General features: G+C 32.4%; 2 protein-coding genes and 1 long non-coding RNA gene across 4 annotated transcripts in view; 1 reads left to right on the forward strand and 2 right to left on the reverse strand.

Annotated features, from left to right (window-relative positions):
* Positions 1–17,056, forward strand: part of LOC145306160 (uncharacterized) — a 287,293-nt gene that overhangs the window by 69,742 nt on the left and 200,495 nt on the right. The window lies entirely within an intron of this gene.
* LOC145306158 (uncharacterized) overlaps positions 1–17,056 on the reverse strand; it is a 72,406-nt gene that overhangs the window by 7,191 nt on the left and 48,159 nt on the right. For both annotated transcript variants that reach the window (XM_080148136.1, XM_080148137.1), the window contains exons 2-4: positions 1,444–1,515; positions 678–740; positions 181–263 (exon numbers count right to left, since the gene is read on the reverse strand). In XM_080148136.1, coding sequence (XP_080004262.1) covers positions 181–263; positions 678–740; positions 1,444–1,489 — 192 coding nt within the window. In that variant the 5' untranslated portion in view covers positions 1,490–1,515. The remainder of the gene's footprint in view (positions 1–180; positions 264–677; positions 741–1,443; positions 1,516–17,056) is intronic.
* On the reverse strand, positions 13,066–14,274 carry LOC145305680 (uncharacterized). Its single transcript, XR_013874682.1, has 3 exons — positions 14,174–14,274; positions 13,891–13,943; positions 13,066–13,461 (listed from the first exon to the last, which is right to left on the reverse strand). It is a non-coding gene; the product is annotated as an uncharacterized LOC145305680 (long non-coding RNA).

The raw sequence follows: 17,056 nt of genomic DNA on the forward strand, positions 1-17,056 counted from the left end.
TTCCTCCATAGCGTAACGGACGGACAGATAGACGGAAAAAATAATGTATATAGTAAATGCACATATAAAATAGGAATCTTCGCTAAAAATTTCAGCTGTCTATTTTTAATAGCACACAAGAAACACATTTCCTCCATAGCGTAACGGACGGATGGACAGACAGACCGGCTCTATACTGACCTTTGACAGGGTGGGCGTCACATTCGACCTGACTTCCTTGTGGCACAGCGTTTTCACCCCAGACTTACAAACCTTCTGCAGGCCTAAATAAAATTTCAGGGATCTCAAGGGATAAGACGATAAATTGGCAGGGATCTAATGGGATAAGACAATAGCTGGTAAATTGATGTACATCTCACATAATGAAAAAAATTATTCCTTCTGTAGATTTTAAATCAGTGGTTGAAACGTTTGAGCACTGAACTTAATGAATCAACAAATCAAAATTCACTAAAGCCCCCAAAAATGTTAAGCCACGGATTCGCAGCGTGTAAGTAAGGCCACAGGTTGTAGCAAGGGATGTAGCATGGGACAATGGATCTAAAATATATTTTCTTGGCTGTCTTCGACTTTGGGTACTGGACCTAATGCAACTTTTCGTATTTTGGCTAATTTTAAAGACGTTAGGGGGCTAGCGCAATCAATGCCGCTGAATTTGTCAAGCTGATATTTCATACCTGTGTCTTCAAGTTGAAAAAGGTCTTCTATAGTTGATCCAATCAAAGCAGATGAACAAAATTCTGATAAAACAAAGATAACAACATTGATAAAAGCGTTATAAGCAAAGCATCTCTATAATCAAGTTCTTAATATGTAAGTATGTCTTTAAACGGTATAGGCAATTTTCAAACAAATAAAGAAAGGGCTAATGTACCTTTGTCCTACCGGCTATTTTAATTTATATTGTTGTAGAATTATTAAAAATCAGTTGCTTTGCCTATTATCTTGCTGTCCTAGGAATCATCATGTTTGAAATTGATAGGATATTCTAACATACTCATAAAGAAATACGTATGACAACATCCATATAAGTGAAGCTCTGAAAAGGTAGGACAATCAAACATTAACACTTATGGAGTGTCAGAACTGAATAATCAGAATATAAATTCAAAACAAAATTGTAAGTAAATTTGTTGAAAAACTGCTTACAAGCAGGATAATGTTTAAGGACATACTTAGATACTTATAGAGATGATTTGCTTGTAACATTGTACATTATTGTCCTAAGAATCAGTATTTTAAAAAATCAGATCTATCGGAAAATTATAATGCATAGCAATTTGTTGTTAAAAAAAAATAAAATCAACATGTTTAAATGATTGCACGGACATTCTAGTAACGATTATAGAGTTGATATGCTTTCAAAATCGATCCTAACTACTACAGGAATCACAATGCAAAATTTGAAATTAATAGGACAATTCTAACATGTCTAAAACTTACCAACAACTAGATGAAGCATCAGAACTACCGCAAGGAAACACTTCATTTTTTGGCAACAAAAATGAACTTGTTTCTGAAAATAATGTATATATAGTAAGATATCTGCGCTCTGATTGAAGAAGCATAGGTTTTGTACATCATTCAACCAATTAGAGCGCAGGTAGTTTTCAATCCACCTATCACGGATGTCAAAATTAATTTACTTAAATTGTATTTGCGCTTTTAAATAAAGTTTTATACAAAAAACGAATTTTATAAAAAAATCCTTAAAATTTGATGCAGATTTTAAATCTACCTCAAACATTAAAATTCTTTATAAAAACTTAAAAACTTATATATCTTAATATACAGTGTGTTTTTTACGAGAACTTTTTTGAAAGCAATTTTACCCCACTTTTAAAAATCAGAATTTAATGATTAATTGCTTATTATTTTCTTCGTGTTTTTTAGGACCATTAATAGAACATCAAAAACTATTTCAGTATTTATTAAAAAAGTAGAGTAAAATCTAAAATTCAAAACTTTGTTGTCAATATCTAAAAATGTTATATAATATATAAACACAGAGGTTATTTTTTAAACATTTAATTGATGGAAGACAATTGTTTTACTATTAAATAGATCATCAGTTCCAATTAAGATGTATAAATGAGAGTTTAAAATATCTGTCTTTGCATTTTGAATCCTTTTAATAGACTAGATAATAAGAAAAAAGAAAAAAAATTGTCTAAAAATAGTTTTAGCGCATTTTTCTTGTACTCAAATCTCAAAGCGTTTTTTTGTACATGACTTCTTAATCATATTTTCGTCAATATTAGCAATGAAGTCTTCAGCAACTTTCGAGAATAGTCCCTTTCGTGGCAACGCTCCTTAAGGGGCGTTTCGTCGTATTTTTAAAATGACTTTATAGAGGTTATTTTAGGTAAGGTTAGGGTTAGTAGGTGATTGCCCACAGGGTTAGACAATTGTCCCCGCAGGGTTAGAGCCCCCCGCAGGGACTAGAAATAGAAGAAAAGCAACTGTGAAAAATACGAAGAATTGCCCTTCAAGGTGCGTTGCCACGAAAGGGACTATACCCCAACTATCTTTAAGTCATTAATTGTCGCTGGTTTAATTCCGTCATCGGCTATTGATCAATATATTACTCCATAGTCGAGGGGGTTGGGGGAGGGTATGTTAGCTGAAAGAATTATTTTATTAGAGTATACGAAAATCTGGTGGAATATCCAGTTAATTTTATATCCATTCTAAAAATCTAATAAGCTGTAAGAAATTACTTTTAATGGGTATAATTGTTTTGGGGGCGTTAAAAATTTCGGCGGTTTCCCTCAAATTGCATAGTGGAGCACAAAACCCCCTATTTTTAAAAACAAATTGTAATTACGAGAAGGAAACTTGCTTAGGTTAGATTTAATTTTTGAAACAATTATAAAGGTTGCGCTAAAAATCCGTAAAGGTAGGAGTTTTAAGGCTTAAAAATAAAAGTAGAACGATAATATTTACTAAATATGTGTATTTCTTATTGAAAAGAACTATAGAATTTTTTTTTAAAGTTAACATAAATTTTTATTGTTACTTCTACTACTTTTTTAAACTTTAAACTCACAGCCTTTACGGATTTTTAGCGCAACCTAATCCTCCCTTTCTATAAAAATTTAATTTAAAACTTTAGATATTGATTGGATTTGAAAATATTGTTCTCGTTTGCTGGATTAAAAATTTCGGACATTTATTAAATCTTAATTGGTTTGTTTAAACTTAACACTAGCAGTGTCCAAACTATTATATTAATATTTTTTAACTTTAGAAGGTATAATTTTGTTTATCATGATAAGAGATATTAATCAATTTATCGTCTATTGTCTTACCCCTTAAGATCATTTGCAGTTCACGGTAAAAAGTTACTGGTAACGATTATCGGAAAAAAATCTAAGCACTTTAAAGGCTGCCAGCTGCCAAACGGTTGAACGTACATAGTGTTAAGCGGCATACGAAAATTTTGAAATAATCTGTAAAATAATTGACAAGATCCAATGATGCACAGGGAAAGCTTTACTGAAGAAAAAATGCGTAAAATAAGTCTTTTTTTCGCGCATTTATGTACACTGTGAGATAACTACATTATTGAAGAATGACTATTCCAGATTATTTATAAGCCTGCTTTTGTCAGTTAAAATTTTTGGCGAGCATAGTCTATACGTTTCACCGTTTGACCGTTAGCAGCCTTTAGAGTTCAAAGATTTTTTTTAGATATTAGTTACCAGGAATATTTCACCGTGAACTGCAATAGATCCAATCATTAAAAGAAAAAGAAAAAGGTTTTAAATCAAAGAGTTGTGTGTCTATTGGGTGTTGATACACTTAATATTTTGATATTCCCTAAGTTTTAGCATCAAATATATCTTAAGGAATAAGACAATGAACGATAAATTGATGTTCACCATCTATTGTGATAAACCAAATTACCCCTTTGTATATGAAAGATATAACAGGTTTTGACAGTATTAGTTTGTACATCCCAATTAAAACCAACGAAGTTTAATTCACAGTCCAATCTCCTCCCTCCCGAGTACATCACATTATTTAAATTACTACTAGCCCCTAATTTTAGGAAGGGGGTTAATAAAATTGACGAAAAAGTAAAATAAGGTAAAAATTCTAGATTATTTTAATTTCTAATCGGAGGGTGGTAGTTTCCTCCCCCTAAATATTCATAAACCTTCCCAGGACCTATGAAAAGCTTCAATGTAAAGAAGAACCATATCGGTTCAGCGGTTAGCGAGATCCTTTCCTACCTACAGACTGATAGTAAACATCCTGTTACTTTTATAAAACCATAGTTTTTTTTGTATCGCGTTTTAGACAGCTTTCCGCAGATTATAAAATGTATAAATTCTTGATTATATGAGGGTTAGGTCTTCTCAAGACACTGTCTAATTGATTACTGAGGCCTTATTTCTTTTTTGACACGCTATCATTGATATTTTTGCAGTTCAGTAACTTTTCCTAAGATTTGAAAAATAAGTCATGCGTGAATACAGCAGGGCAGCAGGTACCCAAGGTTTTTTAACCGCGGCATCTGAATTGTGGCTTTAAAAACTTTAAGGACTTTTAGTTGATTTGGTTTTGATAAAGGAAGGAGGGAGGGGATATTGGACCCAAAATATTATCCTTATAATAAAGTAACAGTATGTTTGTCTGTACCGAAGGATCTCGCTAACCGCTGTCCCGATCGGGTTCTCCTTTAAAGGGTAGCTTCTCATAGGTCCCGGAATGGTCAATAACTATTTTGGGGGAGGATACAAACGCACATAGAAAAAACCTAAAATAAAACAAATTGGGTTATGAAACTTCCTCCTTCACAAGTGCCCCTAGAGGCCCGCTAGTATTAGTTATTTCATAAACTTGGTTACTGTTTTGGGAAGTTTAATCAACTAGTAGTGTCTAAATTGTAATTTTTACAGGTACCCAAAGTTTTATCTCATTGGTTATTTTGAAAAAAATTGGGTACGTTTGGTTAATTTAGTTTTAGTTAGTCCAAACTGTTCAACCGATAATTTTAATCCACATATGGAGTAAATGACCCCAATAGTAGCTGAGTATCAGCTACTATTGGGGTCATTTTTGAATATTCAGCTACCATTGGGAAAATATGTGAAAAACAAAGTTTTAAAACAATTTTTTTTCAGATTTTTTCATGTGATATAATAAATATAAAGCAAATTCGTGGATACTCAGCTATTATTAGGCCATTTTGATTATCATCATTGGGAATGTATACAAATTTATTCGTCCATTGTCTTATCCCTTTAGATCCCTGGTGACTAGCGTTTTCTGTATTTGTGAATAATTTGACTAGGGATAATAGATTTGTATTCGGAGAACCCAATGATAATCAACAAATCTATCCCTTGTGAAGATTATTCCAAGTGGGGGGGGGGGGGTAAAGGGGTGATTACCCCGCAAAACAATTTTTTGGGGGAAATACCCCTAAAAAAATTCAAAAAATTTTACCCTGGGTGTAAATCTTTTTTTTTTGGGGGGGGGTAAAATTAACCCCCGAGCTAAAAATTTTGGAGGGGGATAAAAAAAATTTGCGCCATTCCCACCCCCCAAAAAAAAAAAAATAAATAAATAATTACCTCCCCTCCCCTAAAAAATTTTAACCCCCCCCCAAAAAAAAAAAAATAAAAAGCTTGGACGCCCCTGGTTTGGACCAACCAAACTAGAGTATCAAATTTCAACCCAACGAATGACAGATTATGTTTGTAAAACTTTGGATAACTTTGAGATTATTATAGGTACCCAAAGTATTATAAAACTTTCCTTCTATTGAATGGCGTTGCAACTCTTTTCAAATATTGATTGGTTGGTTTAAACTAATTGTGTTCAATTGTTTCAACCAATAATTTTAATCTAAAGTAGGGGTTAGTTTTTATTATTTTTGGAGAAGTATATCAATTTGTCGTCCATTGGCTTATCCCTTAAGATCCCAGAAAAATGAGGGAGGGGATATTCGGATGTTTATTATACACTAGTCCCCAAAGTTTTATAATAACGTTTTCTTATTAGTTTGACTAGCATATTTTGGTTTATTATGTTGAGTGCCCATACATTTCAACCACTAATTGTAATCTACAAAAGGGATAATTTTGTGTATCATCATTGGTAGTTACCGTTTTCTTATTAGTTGACTTAACAACTTTAGGGGCTTTTATTGATTTTTTTATTGGCTGGTTCATCAAGTTTCAACCGCTAATTTTAATCTACAGAAGGGTTAACTTTGTGTATTATCATTACTAGTTACCTTTTTCTTGTTCATTGGCTTAACAACTTTAGGGACTTTTATTGATTTTTAATTAGTTGGTTCATCAAGTTAAGTGTCCAAACGTTTCCACCGCTAATTTTAATCTACAGAAGGGGTAATTTTATGTATCATCATTGAGGATGTACATCAATTTATCGGCCATTGTCTTATCCCTTTAGATCCCTGGAAACAAGAGCAATAAAAAGGTTGCAATTAACCCTAAAATTTACAGGAACCTTAAGGGATAAGACAATAGCCGATATATTGATGTACATTCCCATTTATGATAAAACAAAATTACTCCTTTTTTAGATTACAATAAGTGATTGAAACGACACTCAACTAAATGAACCAACCAATTTAAAAAAATCAATAAAAGCTTGTACATTCCCAATGATGATAAACAACATCACTTCTTCTGTAGATTACAATTAGTGGTTGAAACGTTTGGACACTCAACTAAATAAACTAACCAATAAAAAAAAACAATACAAGCTTGTTAAGCCAATGAAAAAGAAAACATTATTATGAGACTTTGGGGACTAGTGTAATGAACAGCTCACTGCCCCCTCCCTCCCTGTGTAAGGTCGTACATCCACAATAATTATAATTGTTGGTTTAAAAGTTTGGACACTGCTAGTTTAAAACGACCAATCACGACTTTTAAAAAGTACCTAAACGTTTTTTTCGCCAACGAATGAAAAAATGAAATATACTTTCCCAAATTTTTGATTGGTAAACGTTAGAAGAAACAAGAAACACCCATAAAAGCCAAGCTCTTAAATCAGAAGGAAGGACAAACGAGCATTAACACTTAGAAAATGTCACACCTTAATCAGCAGAATATAGATTTAAAAGTCTAAACAAAATTGTATTAACATTTGTTGCAAAATTACGTAAGAACATTTTGACACTTGATGCTCCGCTTAAAATATTATACCTTGTTGTCCAAGGAATCATTGGTTCAAAAATTAGATTCATAGGATAATTGAAATTATGTGTCATATCTTAAAAGGGCGCAAGGACTTTCTGGTAATGATTATAGAGTTGCAACGCTTTCTAAATCGTAGCTAATTGTTAAAGGATATATCAACCAAAGCTTTAAATCGTTAGAACAATTCTAATATGCCGAAATTTACGAAAAAAGCTAACTGTGACGTCAATATAGGTGAAAAAAAAGGGAAGACGAAGAAAGACCCTCAAAAAATCAGCATGTTACGTCATCATAAAAACGAGGGTTTATCCATCTCTTTTTTAGGGGATTTTTTTCCCACTCCTCATCCCTCATTTTTATGACGTCATTGAGGGACTTCAAAAAACGCGGATGTAGATTCAATATGGACTCCCCTTACTTTGGATGAGATATGTTTTTTTTTTTTGGGGGGGGGGAGGTTGATTAATACACTGTTAATCTATCCCTGACTTCCTGGCCTTTCATGATTTTAAAATTGTTTATATTTCTTTATAGACAATTAATTATCAGGGATCTTAAGGGATAAGACAATTTGTGAAATACATGTCCAAACACTGAGTATATCTCTACGGTGGATCAAAAGTAGTGGTCGAAAAGATAGAACACTCCTAGTATCAAACGTTTCCCAGGCCATTGAGCTAACGAATAAGATAATATATGCATACAACTTTGGGTACCAGTGTAATTTACAGTCCAATGTCCCCTCCCTGCCTGATTGATTCTATAACTGTAAAATCCTTAATTATTTTATTCAAATTTAATAGCTCAGGGATCCAAAGGGATAAGACAATGGTCGATAAATTGATTTACGTCCCCAATGATGTACACAAAATTACCCCTTATGTAGAATATAATTAGTAGTTGAAACGATTGAACACTTCATCAACCAACAAATCAAAAAAATCGAAAAAAGTCCCCAAAGCCTAACGAATAAAACAACGTTATGAAACTTTGGGGACTAGAGTATTAAACAGTCCATTGTCCCCTCCCTTTCTCTATAGTGGTCATGGCTGTCATATATCCTTATAATAAAGTAACAGGATGTCTGTTTGTCTGTCTGTCTATTTGCCTGTGTTTGTACCGAAGGAATTCGCTAACCGCTGAAACGAACGGGCTCTCTTTAACAGGGTAGCTTCACATATAGATCCCTGGAAGGTTTTTAACTATTTTGGGGGAGGGTAAAACCAACCTCCCAAGAAAAATCACAAAAAAAACGATTTTTAAAATAATATTTGAGAGACTTGAACGCAACATCGTATTATTAAAAAAAAACATTTAAATTGCCACTAGAGGCCTCTAGGGGCGTAGCCGTTAGTAAATATAAAAGTAACAGGATGTCTGTCTGTCTAGTGTGTTAGTACCCTAGGATCACGCTAACCGCTGTACCAATATGGTTCTCTGTTACATCGAAGCTCATTACTTATGTACAGGGGGCGGGTGTATAACCTGTTTTTTTTGGGTGGGGGATACTTTCACCCTCCCAAGAGAAAATAGGCCCTGGAAAAAAACTAAAAAAATCCTTGGATACGTCCGTTCGTTATTCTAGGCATGTTAGAATTGTTCTACCCATTTCAAACGTCTCATGCTGATTCCTATAACAGTTATAAGGTTATAAAGGTATAATTTTGAACATGACAGTTTTTTCGCGTTTTTAAACACAAAATTTTTACATCATAAGGTTAATAAATTTTCTTCATTTTTGGAATATAGATTACTAAGACAATAAGAAATATTGGCATAAGCAAAACATCTCTATAATCAAGTCCTGAAAATGTAAATATGTCATTAAACATTACCCTATGCATTTAAAGCACTTTTTCAACAAATTTACCTACATTTCAATTCTGCTTTTTAAGTTTTGAAATTTTTGACACCTTATAAGTGTTAATGTCCGTATGTCTGTTTGTCTGATTTGTTAAGCATTCCTTTTATGATCCCAGTTTATAGATAATTAATTTTGTAACAGTTAGAGTCTTTTTACAAGCGAAGCTTTTCTATAATTATATTCAGTCCGTCTTGAACTTTTTTCCGTTAATCTAGGCATGTTAGAATTGTCCTATCGATTTCAAACTCTATAATTGTTACCAGAATGTACCTCCATTTTAAACATATTGATTTTTAACTTTTTTAACAACAAATTTGTATGTGATAAAATTATCCGATTGATCTGATTTTTGGAATACTAATTTTTAGGACAACAAAGTACCATATTATAAGCGAATCATCTCTGTAATCAAGTCCTAAAAACGTAAGTATGTCCTTAAACATTATCCTGTATTTTAGTAGTTTTTCAACAAATTTACTTTAACTTTTGATTCGACATTTGTACATTTATGTTCTGATTATTCAGTTCTGACACACTACAAGTATTAATGTTCGTTTGTCCTACCTTTTCAGAGCCTTGAATTTATGGATGTTGTCATCCTTGTTTTTTTTTATTGCAGTACATGTTTAAGTACAATTAAGTTCACACAGTTTTCAGGGATCATATGGGATAAAACAATGGAAAATAAATTGATGTACATCTCCAAAATTATACCTACTGTAGATTAAATATTTTATTTTTAACAAACCAATCACAATTCATTAAAAGTACCCAAAGTTTTAGTGCCAACGAATAAGTAAACAGGGTTTAATAATTTTGGGTACCAGTATCCTACATCAACCCCCCCCCCCACCCCCTCCATGGATTACTGTGTGAAGGTCTAGAGTCTTGAACGTGAAAGTCGCTCAATGAAATTCTCACGTCATAAAAATGAGGGATGAGGGATGAGGAGAGAAGAAGGAGTGGGAAAGAAAAGCCCTAATAAAGGAGATGGATAATCCATCATTTTTATGACGTCACATGCTGATTCTTTTAGCAACTTTCTCCCCTAACGTCTCGAACACATGACACTAGAGACGTTAAAAATTTTACCTTTTGCTGCTTTGTTAGGCAAGGGTCGATAAATTGACGTGAATCCCCAATGATGATACATAAAATTACCCCTTCTGTAGATTACAATTAGTGGCTGTAACGTTTTGTTACACAACCACTTGAACCAATAAAATTTTTTTAAAAAGTCCCCAAAGTAGTTAAGCCAACGAATAAGATAACATTATTATCAAACTTTGGGGACTAGTGTACCCTCCCGCCCTGGTGACAGTAAAAGCACCCATTCAAGAAGAATTCAGGATTTAGGTTGGGCTTTTTAGTAGCGAAGCTACTCTTTAATTTGAAATGTCCGTATGTCCGTAAAAAACGTTTTGGGAGAAACGTGATTTTCTCGGCTCCTATTTAAGATAGATAGCTGAAATTTTTAGTGTAGATTCTTATGACATATGCCCATCTAATCTGTACATTGTTTTGTTCATCTGTCTGTTGTTTGGGGTGCTAAATCGATTCCTAGATTTTTAAGTTTTCGTGATTTTCTCAATACCTTTTCAAGATAGAAAGCTGTAAATTTTCAGGGATTAATAAATTTTACAATCTATACATTTTCATTAAGATTCGTCTATTAATTGTCTATTCATATTCAGGATTGACAATTGAAATTATCAGGGATTGAATATGCCCATATTCCAAAAATTTTATTAAATTAAGTTTCATTAAGATTTGTGCAAGATCGATTCCTAGAATTTTTCACTACTTATTGATGTTGTCATCCTTGTTTTTAGGTTATTTAATATCAGCTTAGTCGCTGATTTGGTGTTTGTTTAGCCGTCAGTATTTGATGAAACTTGCAGCATAAATTTCGGGTAAAGTCCCTTTCGCGGCAACGACACTTAAGGGGCGATTCGTCGTATTTTGAAAATGGCTTTTGAAAGGTTAAGTTAGGTTTTATTGGGTTAGGTGATTGCCCCCGCAGGGTTAGGCAATTTGCCCCGCAGTAGATAGAAATAGGAGAAAAGCTAATGTAAAAATATGAAGAAACGCCTCATAAGGGGCGTTGCCACGAAAGGGACTATACCCAGAAATTTCTTGTTCATGTACAAAGGAAAATGGGGAGGGTAAACTTATTTTGCGGAATGCTATTTTGAATGAGATCCTAATGAGATGCTTTTTTGAATGGTTTGTGACCTGTGTGCTGGAAAATTTAGAGAAATTAAATCATTGTTAAAAGCAGGGCTCGGCAGCCGCGCGTCAACCGCAACTAAGCCTTAAATTAAAACCCATTTGAATGCTTAAATTTTTTTTTAAGAGGAATTGTCATATTTAGGTCAGGTTTAGACTTCCAGCTGTTTTTTTCTAAATTGCTAAAGGTTCATTTTTTAGGGCTTACAGGCGGCTGACGCACGGCTGCCGAGCCCTGATAAAAAAAAGTCATTGATAAAAAATATCAAAATTACTGAGAAATAAATAAAGGAGGAACATGGAAATAATTTTCAGTAATCTTAATCTTTTAAAATTTATCTATAGATAAAGTGGTTAAAAACTTTGGGTACCATTGTAATTTACATCCCAATGTCCACTCCCTACCGCTAGTTCCCAGAAAATGGAAACAATAAAATGGCTTAAAACATGTCCCTTGTCCCTGCAACAAAATCAGCAACCTATTAAGTTTGATAGAGGAGAACCGGGTCAGGGATCTAAAGGGATAAGACAATGGCCGATAAATTGATGTACAATGTACATCCCCAATAAGAATACACAAAATTACCCTTCTGTAGATTAAAACTAGTAGTTGAAACGTTCAAACACTCAACTTATTGAACGAACCAATCAAAATTCACCTGAGTCCCCAAAGTTGTTAAGCAAATGAATAAGAAAACGTTATTGTAAAACTTTGGGGACTAGTGTATTTGTACAGTCTATTATCCCCTTTTCTCTGAGAACAAATTAACACAAAATGATCCATTTTTTACCAACAAGGATGACAACATCCATAAAAGCATAGCTCAAAATAGGAAGGAAGGACAAATAAACAATAACCTTTGTAGAGTGTCAGAACTTAATAAGCAGAATATAAATTTGTAAGTCTGAACAAAATTGTGCATAAAATTGTTGCGAAATTGCGGAAATTCATGGTAATTTTTAAGGATTTAATTATAGAGATGCTTCACTTATATATAATGTTGTACCTAGTTGTCTTATGAAACATAAAAAATGATCAGATGAATAGGATAACTATATCATACAAATAGTTAAAAATTAGCATATTTTTAATGAAACAACCAATCAAAGTTCAGTCCCCAAAGTTGTTAATCTAAAAAATTAGAAAATGTTGTTATAAAACTTTGGGGACTATAATAACAAACACCCCATTGTCCCCTCCCTCGCTGGTAGAATTCCTTTTGTAATGAAACAAATTTTGCAAATTGAAAATTTTGCCAATATTATTTTTGCGCATTACTTCAAGGATCTTAAGGGATAAGACAGTGGAGAATAAATTGATGTACATCCCCAATGCTGATAAACAAAAACAAACCTTCCACAACTGAAATTATTGTTTGAACCAACCATAATCTCAATTAAATAAAAGTATCTAAAATTTTTTTAGTCAACGAATAAGAAAGCTAGGTTATAAAACTTTGGGTACCAGTGTAATTTACAGTCCAATGTCCCCTCCTTCCCTGGCTTTTGTCTAAGTTTTTTGTTGCATAACTTTTCATGGTAAAAATGTAGAATTTGAGAGAGAGAGAGAGGGGACAATGGGTTGTGTATTACACTAGTCTCCAAAGTTTAATTATAACGTTTTTTTTATTAGTTTGGGGATTTCAGAGAGTTTTGATTGGTTCGTTTATAAAGTTGATTGTTCAAACGTTTCAACCACTAATTGTAATCTATAGAAATTTTAGAAAGAGCAATGGTTTTTAACATCTTTATTATGATTATATTTACCTCTAAAGAATAAAAATAAAATTTTTGTGAAATGTTATATTTAAAATAACAAAAAAGTATAATTTTAAATTTTACAACAAACAAATATAATAAACTTCTTACTTCACTGAGTGTAAGGGGGCTAGCAAGCAGCAAGATTTAGGAAGACCTTGGCTTATTTTACAGCTTGCTCAGAACTGGTGGAATCTTATCAGGTAAGGTGGCAGCTTCTTCCGTTCGAGTTGCAGCTTTCTCAAAGCTGGTAGCAGCTTCTTTCAACCTCAAACCTGGTGGCAGCTTCTTCAGTACTGGCAGCTTTCTCCAAGCTGCAGAGCTGATGGCAGCTTCTTCAGAACTTGTGCAGCTTCCTCAGAGCTTCTTTCAAGCTACTAAGCTGTGGTATTATCCATCCAATCTTATTTCCTTATTTCTTTACCACTAAAAAAAGGAAAAAATATCATTTAATTGATTTATCTCAAGTACAGATTAGCAATCTTTTTATTGAAATTAAAACAAAGAGAATAAATAGCCTAGAGTGAAATGAATCTTTTTTTAAAATTTCATAATTCAACAAAAAATTATCTTCTTTATTGTCAAAACTAGTTTCTTTTAAAAAGATGGTAGCTTTCAATCTTTTACCAAAGAATGTACTTTTACACAAAGACTAACAGCTTGCAGATATGTTTACAGAAAAGTCCATGATGTTACATAATATAAAATAAAGTTGGAATAAAACTTTCAAAATTCCATATACACAATAGTAAAATATTATAAAAATATGACCATAAAAAATGTAAAGATTAGATTAATAAAATATATTCACAGGTCTAATCTAGTTTTCAAACTTTCTTGAAACTTTAACTCTACCTGTTTATGAAAGTATATGAAACTAGGGTTCTTGTGCTTCAGTCAGTACACACCTAAAAAATTACTTTTGAATTAAAATAAATTTTAATTTGGTATTTGATGAGCTACAGTTATACTGCAAATAATTATATTTTAGTCTAAGAAGAAATAATTAAAAAAATTTTTTTAAACAACATATATTTTATCTAAAAAGTATAAATAATAAATAAACTTCATATTTAAATACTTGTTAATTGAATATATCTTATCTCTATATAAGTAAGAGTTGGAGGAATGAAATTACCTTATGCTTCCAAGACTAATTCAATACTGAGAGTAAAGATAAAGAATATTCTTGCCCAGGCCAATGTAAATATCTTATTACTTCAATTCATTATCTTTTCTATATACTATAAAATTCTCTGCTATAGTTCTAAAATTATAAAACTTAATGCAGATTATTCATTTTCTTTAAATTTAACTTTTAAGCCATTTTTAAGAAACCAGGGCCTGTTTTGCCATGTTTTTGAGATATTATGAATGAGATTATGTTGAGTTTTGATAATCAGATGAGAAAATTTTTAGTTCACAGTCCCTTTAAGGTTATTATTAAAGTGAAGGTAAAATTAAATATTCTTTGACAATATTCATTCCCTTTCACTGCATTCAACTACATTTCCTTTCAGTAGATTTTACTGTATTTATTAGTTGCAGCACTTCTGTTTTTATAGATTTTCTCTACATCCCATATAAACTGGAATCCATAACTTTTAGGGGATGCATGGTGTGGTTCATAGATTTGAGTTTAAATAAGCTTATCTTATTTTTTTAGCACAAAATTTTAAGTTAGACATTGTTTTGATATAATACTTTTTTCAATAAGAAGTAAGACCAGGGGAATATTGCTACATTTTATATCTTCATTTACAATCTATAACACAAAGAAGCTTGATGTCTGTCCATCTGTCTGTCTGTCCGTCCGTCTGTCCATCCCTTAAGATCTTAGTAACCACTGAACCGACTTTATTCTACTCTTCAGTGAATATACCTACTGGTCTTGTGGTGGTTTTAGGCTATTTCCTTGGGGGTTAGACACCCCAAACCCCCCCAAAATATAAAAAATACCCCTCCCCCCAAAAAAAAATTCCTTTTTAAAACTAAAATTAAAATAGCAGGGTCAACTACCCCCCCCCCCAAAAAAAAAAAAAGAAAAATAAAATAAATTTTTTTTTCATAATTCTTTCTTTTAAATCTAAAATACAAAAAAAATAGGTTGATCAAAACTTTAGAGGGAAAGCCCCTAGTGTCTAAGGGCGAAGCTGCTAGTAATATGTATAATAACAAACATTTTGTATTGGATTAAAGGTTAAAATTTGTTTACATAAAATTATATGTGCACAAAAATGTGACTTTTATAATATAAAAGTTATATAATGAATAATAGGAAGATAAGGGCTGAAATAAAAGCAGAATCAGAATAATGAAATATTATAGTGTGAAAAAAAATATTTTTTTTCTCACATGTGCTCAATCATGTTGAGCATACTGGCTCTCCTCTTTGGAGCTGCAGTACTGACTGGAGTCCAAGCTGATTGCAAGACAAGTATCCAGGAAGCTGCATGGAATTTTGTTCCAGATAGAGATTCATCACACTTAGGTGTTCCCACAGTTGAAAGCTGCCAAGAATTATGTTCTTCTCATCCTGGTTGTCAAGGTTATACATGGAGGTTTGATGCTATTCTTGGCTATTCTTGCTATGAATATCAAGAATTAGACGGTCTTCATGATTGTGCTGGATGTTACAGTGGAACAATTCCTAATGCTTATGATGGAGCCTGTGCATTAAGTCCTGAAAACCTGGTTGGCACTGTATTTGCTGAATCACTGGAAGACTGTAATCAAGCTTGTACTGAGACTGATGGCTGCAAAGGGTATACCTGGTATGATCAAGCTACATCTCTGCCCAACATCTGTTTCCAACTGACTGATTGCTCCTCAGTTATTCCTTGTCAAGGATGCTCCAGTGGAGAGCTGAACTGTATTGGACCTCCCCAGTGTCAGCCTGGTGGATACAGAATTCTCAGTGATCCAACAAGAAATGAAGATCATGGGGATGGATTTTATTGTGATAATGATGGAGCCAGCTATCCCAGCCCTGACTGGCAGGGACCTGGCTATTACAGAATACAAGCCCCAGCTGGAGACAAGATACCAACCTCACCACCTGGTTATGATAACTGTGGCACACGTGCACCTGGATGGATCCATGATGAAGAAGGAGCTATTGAACAGATAGAAGTTGGACAGGAGATAACAGTTAGAGTGTGCTTTGATTATAATAGTGATCCTTGTTATAGTGAGACTGAAATAAGAATCACTCTATGTCCTGGTGCGTATTTTGTCTACTACTTACCAATTACTCCTGTTTGTAAATTAAGATATTGTGGTACCTTTTAATCTTCTTATTTGATTATTATTGTCTTTTCAATTTTTGTTTTTTAATTTGTTTTATCTATACAAATTCTTTAATTTTAATAAATATTCAATTTTCATATAATTGTTTTTTACTTGATAGAATAGTTAGATTCAAAATAAATATTTAGGTTAAAAAGGTTAAATGACAAACATATATAAGATAAGAAATGCAATTTCGGCTTTTTAAACATATTTATGCATTTATAAAAATGAAAGGTTTTATTGTATAAGTATATCAATAATTTCAAAATGATTATATCCAATAGTAGCATAGCTTTTAAACTAAACCATTACTTTAAAATAATTTGATTAATCAATAATTTTAGAATAATAGTTATAAGAGAATAAAGTTTGCAACAATTTTTATGTTTAAATATGGCTAATATATTCAGACTTGAAAAGTTGCTGTGTTGTCAAAGTTTGTCTTAAACACTAACTTTAATAATATTATTTGAAAAAAGAAACTAAAAAATTATGAATTCAACAATTATAAAAATCCATGAATATAAGGGTAGCAAGGTATCTAGCTGGTGAAACAACATATATAGTAAATATATTATAATTATTGGTTTTTCAGAGTTTTACAAATAATATTAAATCTTTAATAACAGAAGAAAGTTTCTTTTTAAACCAATTATATTATGAACAGTATAAAAAATACAGAAGCTTAAGATCTGTAAGGATATTACTAAACTTTTAAGACATTATTATA

This window comes from Acartia tonsa, chromosome 14 (genome assembly GCF_053477335.1).
Source record: "Acartia tonsa isolate MP-2025a chromosome 14, ASM5347733v1, whole genome shotgun sequence".
In the NCBI taxonomy this organism is placed as follows: Eukaryota; Metazoa; Arthropoda; class Copepoda; order Calanoida; family Acartiidae; genus Acartia; species Acartia tonsa.